Source organism: Arachis duranensis, chromosome 6, assembly GCF_000817695.3.
Source record: "Arachis duranensis cultivar V14167 chromosome 6, aradu.V14167.gnm2.J7QH, whole genome shotgun sequence".
Classification (NCBI taxonomy): Eukaryota; Viridiplantae; Streptophyta; class Magnoliopsida; order Fabales; family Fabaceae; genus Arachis; species Arachis duranensis.
This window is the reverse complement of record NC_029777.3, coordinates 21,499,986-21,511,220: the sequence shown is the minus strand read 5'-3', so window position 1 is coordinate 21,511,220 and position 11,235 is coordinate 21,499,986. Positions and strand designations below refer to the sequence as shown.

The window sequence follows — 11,235 nt, the reverse complement described above, 5'->3', positions numbered from 1 at the left end:
ATTGGGGTTTGGATGGATATTGTGACATGTAATCCTACCAAATTGTGGTTCGTGAAACTGTGTGGTATAATCAGTGATCGAGCATCATCTCTTCTTATGAACATTTAAACCAAGGGATTGGGAATTTGTTTGTTTTTAGAGAGAATTGGTGAGCCAAGGGATTGGGATCCAATCATATAAGATTGCCAAGCAAAATTCAATGAATGCATTGGTTGAGGAAGGGATAAAAATGTTTTGATTCGGAGATCTCAATATCTCCTGAACCCCAATGAATTCCCCATTTCTGATCTACCACTTTCTCTTTACATTCTGCAATTAAATTCATGCAATCACCCCGATCCCTTTTTAATTTCAGCAATTTAGCTTCTCGCTCTTTAATTCATGCAATTTAACATTCCGCAATTCTCATCTAAATCTTGATTCCGCTCAACTAGAACACACTTCTAATCCGAATTGCTCACTCAACCAATCCTTGTGGGATTCGACCTCACTCTATTGTGAGTTTTTACTTGACGATAACCGGTGCACTTGCCGGAAGGAATTTTTGCCGATCGTGCAATTTCCTAAAATCGTAGCATCACTCACCCATATTGGAAAATGGGTTCTTTTTGTACATCGCGTCCAGACCTAACATGCCATAGTGACTGGGTACAGATGACAAGACCAGAATTGAACGCGGGGGAGGCAGAAGATACCTATGTGTTCATACACTGGTCCGAGCTACAAGGTCCGAGTTGGCCTAAAGCAAATGGACCCACCTCTTTAAAGGTTGGTCCATTACCGACCTCTTCACAAAAAAGAGTTTGGAAGATCGCAGCAGAGGCCCAAGCAGGCCCAAAACAAAGTATCACTACCCACCAGAAGGTGGCTGACCAAAAGATAAAGATCTCCTCCACAAAAGATAAGATAAGATAATAAACTTATCTCAAAGGAAGGTCATCAAGCATTACAATAAACACACTGGAGCACCCAGGTATAACTCACACTCAAATTCTATAAAAAACCTGCCTAAAGCCTGTACTGACTTAAGCATCGGAGTCTCTTGCAGGTACCACCACCCTCAGGTGACCAAGGACCAGTGGCCTCTCCTACGTCAATAAGTCAGACGCGGCAGCCCAGTCCAGATCTGAAGATCTCATCCGAGATTGACCTCTCTATTTCAGGTAACCCTTGGAATATTGGCGCCGTTGTCGAGGAACCTGGAAGTCATTCTATCACCATGGCAAAAACCCTTCCAACGACCATAACTCTGGTTTGGAGGAAGAAATGCTGCTTAAAAACATGGATGCCACATCAAAGGACACACCCCAATCTAAGGGAGATAAGCAACCTCAGAATACGGGAATTTTAGATACCATCCGTGAATAGTAGGATCGCCTCAAACAAATCGAACAAGAAGACGAACAATAACGAGCAGCCGAGCGAGACCTCCGGAGAGAAACAAGACAGCGTCGAGAGCTGGAAAACAAGCTCTTAAAGCTCGAAGCCGACCTCAAAACTAAGACTACTCGATTCGATCATGAGGATAACCCTCACAAGGAGCAAGACCCATTCACAAAGGAAATCATGAAGGCTAAAGTCCCAAAAGACTTCAAAGCCCCTGACATGACCCCATACAATGGCACATCTGACCCAAGTCATCATCTCAGCAATTTTAGGAGCCGGATGTATCTCACAGATGCCTCGGACGTGACCCATTGCAAAGCCTTCACGACCACCTTGACCAAGACGGCAATAAAGTGGTTCGACAACCTGCCTCCAAGATTGATCACAAACTTTGGCAATCTTGCCAAAAAGTTCCTCGCCAGGTTCTCCATTCAGAAGGATAAAGCCAGACACGCTCCAAGCCTGCTAGCAATTAAACAAGGAGATCGGGAAAGCCTCCGTAGCTACATGAAAAGATTCAATAAAGCATGTCTTGACATACAAAATCTCCCTACAGAAGCAGCCATCATGGGACTCATCAACGACCTACGAGAAGGACCCTTTAGCCACTCCATATCCAAAAAGCACCCAACATCTCTGAATGAGGTACAAGAACCGGCGGAAAAGTATATCAATATGGAGGAGAACTCCCGATTAGGAGAAACCTCAAAGACCGAATTCTCCTACCCACCTCGGAACAAGGATAAAGAGTCCAGGAAAACAGAGGAACAACTTACTGAGAAACCCATAAAGTACCACAACTACACACCTCTTCGAGTGTCCCTTGTGGATGTTGATGAGCGGATAATTTATATGCTTTTTGACATTGTTTTTACATAGTTTTTAGTATGTTTTAGTTAGTTTTTATTATATTTTTATTAGTTTTTATGCAAAATTCACATCTCTGGACTTTACTATGAGTTTGTGTATTTTTCTGTGATTTCAGGTATTTTTCTGGCTGAAATTGAGGGATCTGAGCAAAAATCTTATTCAGAGGCTGAAAAAAGACTGCAGATGATGTTGGATTCTGATCCTCCTGTACGCGAAATGAATTTTCTAGAGCTACAGAAGCCCAATCGGCGTGCTCTCAGTTGCGTTGGAAAGTAGACATCTTGGGCTTTCTAGCAATGTATAATAGTCTATACTTTGCCCAAGATTTGATGGCCCAAACTGGCGTCTAAACTTCGGTCAGAGACCTTCTTCTAGCGTAAAACGCCAGAACTGGCACCAAAGCTGAAGTAAAACGCCAAGGAAAGCCTATGCACGTGAAAGCTTCAATGCTCAGCCCAAGCACAAACCAAGTGGGCCCCATAAGTGGATTTCTGCATTATCTACTTATTTCTGTAAACCCTAGTAAATATTGTATTTATATCTTTAGATCATTTTTTGAGACTATCTGTGGATAACTTTTGATCTCTTGATCACGTTTTGGAGGCTGGCCATTTGGCCATGCCTGGACCTTCATCACTTTTCTATTTTCAACGGTGGAGTTTCTACACCTCATAGATTAAGGTGTGTAGCTCTGCTGTTCCTCATGAATCAATGCAAAGTACTATTGTTTTTCTATTCAATTCACGCTTATTCTTATTCTAAGATATTCACTCGTACTTCAACCTGATGGATGTGATGATCCGTGACACTCATCATCATCCTCCTTTATGAACGCGTGCCTGACAACCACTTCCATTCTATCTGCGAGAGCTTGAGTGTGTATCTCTTGGGTTCTTGGTTCATGATGATTGCCTCTCATGACAACAGAGCCTTTCAATTCTGTGAAATTAGAGTCTTCGTGGTATAATCTAGAACCAATTGGTAGCATTCCTGAGATCTGAAAAGTCTAAACCTTGTCTGTGGTATTCCGAGTAGGATCTGGGATGGGGTGATGAGCTTCAAACTCATGACTGTTGGGTGCACTGACAGTGCGCAAAAGGATCATTGGATATTATTCCAACACAAGTGAGAACCGACAGATGATTAGCCCTACATGGAAAGGAGTATGAATGATTGGATAAAGACAATAGGAAAGCAGAGGTTCAGGAGCAACAAAGCATCTCCAAACACTTATCTGAAATTCCCACCAATGAATTACATAAGTATCTCTATGTTACTTTTCGCTTTATTTATATTTTAATTATAAAATCCTCATAACCATTTGAATCCGCCTGACTGAGATTTACAAGATGACCATAGCTTGCTTCAAGCCGTCAATCTTCGTGGGATCGACCCTTACTCACGTAAGGTATTACTTGGACGACCCAATGCACTTGCTGATTAGTTGTGCGGAGTTATGAAAAGTGTGATTGCGAATTTCGTGCACCAAGTTTTTGGCACCGTTGCCGGGGATTGTTCGAGTCTGGACAACTGACGGTTCATCTTGTTGCTTAGATTAGGTAATTTTCTTCTTGTTCTGTTTTCAAAAATTTTTCAAAAATCTTTCAAAAAAAATTTTCTAATTTTCGAAAATTTTTCAAAAAAATATATATATATTTAATAAAATCATAAAATCAAAAAAAAATTGTGTTTCTTGTTTGAGTCTATAGTCAAATTTGAAGTTTGGTATCAATTGCATGTTTTTATTCTTCTACATTTTTCAAAAACTCATGCATATGTTCTTCTTGATCTTCAAGTTGTTCTTGATAATTGTCTTTGTTTGATCTTGTGATTTTCTTGTTTTGAGTCTTTTCTTATTTTTCATATGCATTTTTAATTTGTCAGTGTCTAAGCATTAAAAATTTCTAAGTTTGGTGTCTTGCATGTGTTTCTTTTCTTAAAAATTTTTCAAAAATATGTTCTTGATATTCATCATGATCTTCAAAGTGTTCTCAGTGTTCATCTTGACATTCAAAGTGTTATTGCATGCATCGTTGGTTTTGATCCAAAATTTTTATGTTTTGAGTCAATTTTTTTTGTTTTTCTTTTTCCTCATTAAAATTAAAAAATAAAAAATATCTTTTCCTTATTTCACTCATAAAATTCAAAATTTTGGATTGACTTAGTCAAAGATTTTTAAAATTTAGTGGTTTCTTGTTAGTCAAGTCAAAATTTCAATTTAAATATTCTATCTTTTCAAATCTTTTTCAAAAATCAAATCTTTTACATTTCTCTTCTTAATATTTTTGAAAAAAATTTAAAAATTGATTTTCAAAATCTTTTTCTTATTTTTATTTCATATTTTCGAAAACCTTGCTAACAATTAAGGATTTGATTCAAAAAATTTTCAAGTTTGTTACTTTCTTGTTAAGAAAGGTTCAATCTTTAAATTCTAGAATCATATCTTTTAGTTTCTTGTTAGTCAAGTTATCAACTTCAATTTTCAAAATCAAATCCTTTTAAATTTCTTTTCAAAACTTAATTTCAAAATCTTTTTCTAACTTCTTATCTTTTCAAAATTTATTTTCAAATCTTTTTCAATTAACTACTTGACTTTTTGTTTGATTTTAAAAAGTTTACTAATTCTTATCTTTTTCAAAACCACCTAACTACTTTTCTCTCTCCAATTTTTGAAAACCACTAACAACTTTTTCACAAATCTTTTTAATTAACTAATTGTTTTAAACTCTAAATTTATTTTATTCCTTTCTTAATTTTTGAATACTAACTAATATATAAATCAAAAACAAAAATATTTTTCCTTTTATTTAATATTCGAATTCCCTCTCTCTCATCTCTTTCTATTTATTTATTTATTTACTAACACTTCTCTCCTTCTTAAAAATTCGAACCTTCTCTCCCTCTCTGTGTTCGATTTCTCTTTATTCTCTCTCTACCTCATTCTTCTCTTCTTCTCTTCTTCTCTTCTTTTACTCACATAAAGGAATCTCTATACTGTGACATAGAGGATTCCTCTTCTTTTCTGTTCTCTTCTTTTTCACATGAGCAAGAACAAGGATGAAGATATTCTTGTTGAAGCTGATTCTGAACCTGAAAGGACTCTGAACAGGAAACTAAGAGAAGCCAAAGCACAACTCTCTGGAGAGGACCTAACAGAAATTTTTGAAAAAGAAGAAGATATGGCAGCTGAAAATAACAACAATGCCAGAGATGCAAGGAAGATGCTTGGTGACTATGCTGCACTAACTTCCAACTTCTATGGAAGAAGAATCTCAATTCCTGCCATTGGAGCAAACAACTTTGAGCTTAAGCCTCAATTAGTTTCTCTAATGTAGCAGAACTGCAAGTTTCATGGACTTCCATAAGAAGATCCTCATCAGTTCTTATCTGAATTCTTGCAGATCTGTGATACTGTTAAGACCAATGGGGTTGATCCCGAGGTCTACAGACTTATGCTTTTCCCCTTTGATGTAAGAGATAGAGCTAGGACATGGTTGGACTCACAACCTAGAGAAAGCCTGAACTCTTGGGACAAGCTGGTCAATGCTTTCTTGACCAAATTCTTTCCACCTCAAAAGATGAGTAAGCTCAGAGTGGACGTCCAAACCTTCAGACAGAAGGAAGGTGAATCCCTCTATGAAGCTTGGGAAAGATACAAATAATTAACCAAAAGGTATCCTTCTGACATGTTTCTAGAATGGAGCATCATATGTATATTCTATGATGGTCTGTCTGAATTGTCAAAGATATCATTGAATCATTCTGCTGGTGGATCCCTTCATCTGAAAACACTTGCAAAAGCCCAGGAACTCATTGAGATGGTTGCAAATAACCAGTTCATGTACACTTATGAAAGAAATCCTGTGAATAATGTGGTGACTCAGAAGAAAGGAGTTCTTGAGATTGATACTCTGAATGCCATATTGGCTCAGAAAAAAATATTGACTCAGCAAGTCAATATGATTTCTCAGAATCTGACTGGATTGCAAGCTGCATCCGGTAGTGTTAAAGAAGCCTCCTTTGAAGGAGAAGCTTATGACTCTAAGAATCCTGAATGGAAGAGGTGAATTACATGGGAGAACCCAATGGAAATACCTATAATCCTTCATGGAGGAATCATCCAAATTTCTCATGGAAGGATCAACAGAAGCCTCAACAAGGTTTCAACAACAACAATGGTGGGAGAAATAGGTTTAGCAATAGCAAACCTTTTTCATCATCTTCTCAGCAACAGATAGAGAATTCTGAGCAGAGCTTTTCTGGCTTAGCAAACATAGTCTCTGATTTATCTAAGGCCACTCTCAGTTTCATGATTGAGGCACGGTACTCCATCAGAAATTTGGAGGCACAAGTGGGTTAGCTGAGTAAAAGAGTTACTGAAACTCCTCCTAGTACTCTCCTAAGCAATACGGAAGAGAATCCAAAAAGAGAGTGCAAGGCCATCTACACGTCCAACATGGCCGAACTTGTAGAGGAGGGAAAGGCAATGATTTCCATTGAGGAAGACCTCAATGGACATCCACTGACCAATAAGAAGTTTCCTAATGGGGAACCAAATGAATCTGAGGCTCATACAGAGACCATAGAGATTCCACTGAACTTCTTATTACCATTCATGAGCTCAGAAGAATATTATTCTTCGGAAGAAAATAAAGTTACTACTGAAGAGCAAATTGCTCAATATCTAGAAGCAATCATGAAGCTGAATGCCAAGTTATTTGGTAATGAGATTTGGGAGGATGAACCTCCATTTCTCATCAATAAATTGAATACATGGATTCAGCAGACATTGCCTCAAAAGAAACCGGATCCCAGAAAGTTCTTAATACCCTGCACTATAGGCACCATGATCTTTGAAAAGGCTCTGTGTGACCTAGGGTCAGATATCAACCTCATGCCACTCTCTGTAATGGAGAAACTAGGGATCTTTGAGGTACAAGCTGCAAGAATCTCACTAGAGATGACAGACAAATCAATGAAACAGGCTTATGGACTTGTAGAGGATGTCTTAGTGAAAGTTGAAGGCCTTTACATCCCTGCTGACTTAAAAATCTTAGACACTGGGAAGGATGAGGATGAATCCATCATCCTTGGAAGACCCTTCCTAACCACAGCGAGGGCTGTGATTGATGTGGACAGAGGAGAGTTAGTCCTTCAATTGAATGAGGACTACCTTGTGTTTAAGGCTCAAGGATCTTCTTCTATAAACATGGAGAATAAGCATGAAAAGCTTCTCTCAGTACAGAGTCAAATAGAGCCCCCAAATAGAGCCCCCACACTCAAACTCTAAGTTTGGTGCTAGGAGGCCACAATCATGCTTTGAGCATCTGTGAAGCTCTGAAACAAGCTCACTGTCAAGCTATTGAGATTAAAGAAGCGCTTATTGGGAGGCAACCCAATTTTATTTTATTTATCTATGTTATTATATGTTTTCTTTAGGATCATGATCATGTGGAGTCACAAAAACAACTGCAAAAATTAAAGAAAAATAAAAAACGGCATCAAAAATGGCACACCTTGGAGGACGAGCTTATTGGCGTTTAAAGGCTAGTAAGGATACCAAAATGGGCATTTAACGCCCAGCCTGGCACCATTCTGGGCGTTTAAACACTAGAACTGGCAGGTAAACTGGTGTTTAAACGCCAGTAAAGGTATAAAAATGGGCGTTTAAATGCCCAGTCTGGCACCTTTCTAGGCGTTTAAACACCAAAAAAGGGCAGCAGACTGGCGTTTAAACACCAGAAAAGGGCAGCAGCCTGGCGTTTAAATGCCAGAAAGGCACACAGAAGGGCATTTAACGCCAACAAGGTGCAGGGATACAAAATCCTTGACACCTCAGGATCTGTGGACCCCACAGGATCCCCACCTATCTCAACTCACTCTCTCTCCCCTTCACACCTTTCCATAAAACTCTTCCCAAAAAACCTCACCATCAAACCCCACCTACCTCAACATTCAAATTCAAAACACTTCCCTCCCAAACCCACCCACTTCAATTCGGCCACCCACCCCTCTCTTTCCCTATATATAGCCCTCCTTACCACCTTCAATTTCGCACATCTTAACCCACTAAACCCCCTTGGCCGAACCCTTCACACACTTTTATCTCCTCTATTTCTTCTTTTTCTCCTCTTTTCTTTCTTCTTTTGCTCGAGGACGAGCAAACCTTTTAAGTTTGGTGTGGAAAAAGCCTTGCTTTTTTTGTTTTTCCATAACCATTAATGGCACCTAAGGCCAGAGAAACCTCAAGAGGAAAGGGAAGGCAATTGCTTCCACCTTCGAGTCATGAGAGATGGAAAGATTCATCTCAAAAGACCATCAAGACCACTTCTATGAAGTTGTGGCCAAGAAAAAGGTGATCCCCGAGGTCCCTTTCATGCTCAAAGGAGTGAATATCCGGAGATCCGATATGAGATTAGGAGAAGAGGGTGGGAAGCTCTCACCAATCCCATTTAACAAGTCAGAATCTTAATGGTTCAAGAGTTCTATGCTAATGCATGGATCACTAGAAACCATGATCAAAGTATGAACCCGAACCCAAAGAATTGGCTCACAATGGTTCGGGGAAAATACTTAGATTTCAGTCCGGAAAATGTGAGATTGGCATTCAACTTGCCAATTATGCAAGGAGATATTCATCCTTTCACAAGAAGGGTCAACTTTGATCAAAGGTTGGACCAAGTCCTCAAGGATATCTGTGTGGAAGGAGCCCAATGGAAGAGAGACTCCAAAGGCAAGCCAATTCAACTAAGGAGGCTTGACCTCAAACCCATGGCTAGAGGATGGTTAGAGTTCATCCAACGCTCTATTATTCCTACTAGCAACCGGTCCGAAGTAACTGTGGATGGGGCTATCATGATCCATAGTATCATGATTGGAGAGGAAGTGGAAGTTCATGAGATCATACCTCTAGAACTATACAAGGTTGCTGACAAACCTTTCACTTTAGCAAGGTTAGCCTTCCCTCATCTCATCTGTCACCTATGCAATTTAGTTGGAATTGTCATAGAGGAAGACACCCTCATTGAAGAGGACAAGCCCATCACCAAAAAGAGGATGGAGCAAACAAGAGAGCCTACTCATGGACCTCAACAAGCGCATGAGGAAGTTCCTCATCAAGAAATCCCCGAGATACCTCAAGGAATGCATTTTTCTCCATACAATTATTGGGAGCAACTCAACACCTCCTTAAGAGATTTGAGTTCCAACATGGAGCAACTAAGGATGGAGCATCAAGAGTATTCCATTATCCTCCATGAAATTAGAGAGGACCAAAGAGCCATGAGGGAGGAGCAACAAAGGCAAGAAAGAGACATTAAGGAGCTCAAGCACTCCATAAGATCTTCAAGAGGAAGAACTAGCCACCATCACTAAGGTGGACCCGTTCTTTAATTTCCTTGTTCTTATTTTTCTATTTTTGATTTTTATGCTTTATATTTGACTATCTTTTAGCTTCATTACATGATCATTAGTGTCTAGTGTCTATGTCTTAAAGCTATGAATAATTCCATGAATCCTTCACCTTTCTTAAATGAAAAATGTTCCCAATTACAAAAGAACAAGAAGTACATGAATTTCAAATTTTATCTTGAAATTAGTTTAATTATTTTGATGTGGTGGCAATACTTTTTGTTTTCTGAATGAATGCTTGAACAGTGCATATTTTTTATAGTGAAGTTTATGAATGTTAAATTTGTTGGCTCTTGAAAGAATAATGAAAAAAAAGAGAAATGTTATTGATGATCTGAAAAATCATAAAATTGATTCTTGAAGCAAGAAAAAGTAGTGAATAACAAAGCTTGCAAAAAAAAAGTCGCAAAAATTAAAAGAAAAAAAAAAGAAAAAAAGCCAATAGCCCTTAAAACCAAAAGGCAATGGTAGAAAGGATCCAAGGCTTTGAGCATTAATGGATAGGAGGGCCCAAAGGAACAAAATCCTGGCCTAAGCGGCTAAATCAAGCTGTCCCTAACCATGTGCTTGTGGCATGAAGGTCCAAGTGAAAAGCTTGAGACTGAGTGGTTAAAATCATGATTCAAAGCAAAAAGAGTGTGCTCAGGAACTCTAGACATCTCTAACTGGGGACTTTAGCAAATCTGAGTCACAATCTGAAAAGGTTCACCAGTTATGTGTCTTTGGCATTTATGTATCCGGTGGTAATACTGGAAAACAAAGTGCTTAGGGCCATGGCCAAGACTCATAAAGTAGTTGTGTTCAAGAATCAACATAATAAACTAGGAGAGTCAATAACACTATCTTAATTCTGAGTTCTTATAGATGCCAATCATTCTGAACTTCATAGGATAAAGTGAGATGCTGAAACTATTCAGAAGCAAAAAGCTACTAGCCCCGCTCATCTAATTGGAACTAAGCTTCATTGATATTTTAGGATTTATAGTATATTCTCTTCTTTTTATCTTATTTTATTTTTATTTTCTTGGGAACAAGCAATAATTTAAGTTTGGTGTTGTGATGAACGGATAATTTATACGCTTTTTGACATTGTTTCTACATAGTTTTTAGTATGTTTTAGTTAGTTTTTATTATATTTTTATTAGTTTTTATGCAAAATTCACATTTCTGGACTCTACTATGAGTTTGTGTGTTTTTCTATGATTTTAGGTATTTTCTTGCTGAAATTGAGGGATCTAAGCAAAAATCTGATTCAGAGGCTGAAAAAGGACTGCAGATGCTGTTGGATTCTGACCCTCCTATACGCGAAATGAATTTTCTGGAGCTAGAGAAGCCCAATCGGCGCGCTCTGAATTGCGTTGGAAAGTAGACATCTTGGGCTTTCCAGCAATGTATAATAGTCCATACTTTGCCCAAGATTTGTTGGCCCAAACTGGCGTCTAAACTCTGGTCAGAGACCCTTTTCTGGCATAAAACGCCAAAACTGGCACCAAAGCTGGAGTAAAACGCCAAGGAAAGCCTATGCACATGAAATCTTCAATGCTCAGCCCAAGCACACACCAAGTGGGC

The 11,235-nt window shown here is 38.7% G+C and overlaps 1 protein-coding gene and 1 non-coding gene across 2 annotated transcripts in view; one reads left to right on the top strand and one right to left on the bottom strand.

Moving 5' to 3' along the window:
- Positions 1–1,566: 1,566 nt before the first annotated feature.
- The window catches only part of LOC127748446 (uncharacterized), a 31,761-nt gene continuing 22,092 nt past the window's right edge, over positions 1,567–11,235 (top strand). The window contains exon 1 of the mRNA XM_052262987.1: positions 1,567–2,177. Coding sequence (XP_052118947.1) covers positions 1,567–2,177 — 611 coding nt within the window. The remainder of the gene's footprint in view (positions 2,178–11,235) is intronic.
- LOC127739861 (small nucleolar RNA R71) lies at positions 5,841–5,944 on the bottom strand. Its single transcript, XR_008000603.1, has one exon. It is a non-coding gene; the product is annotated as a small nucleolar RNA R71 (small nucleolar RNA).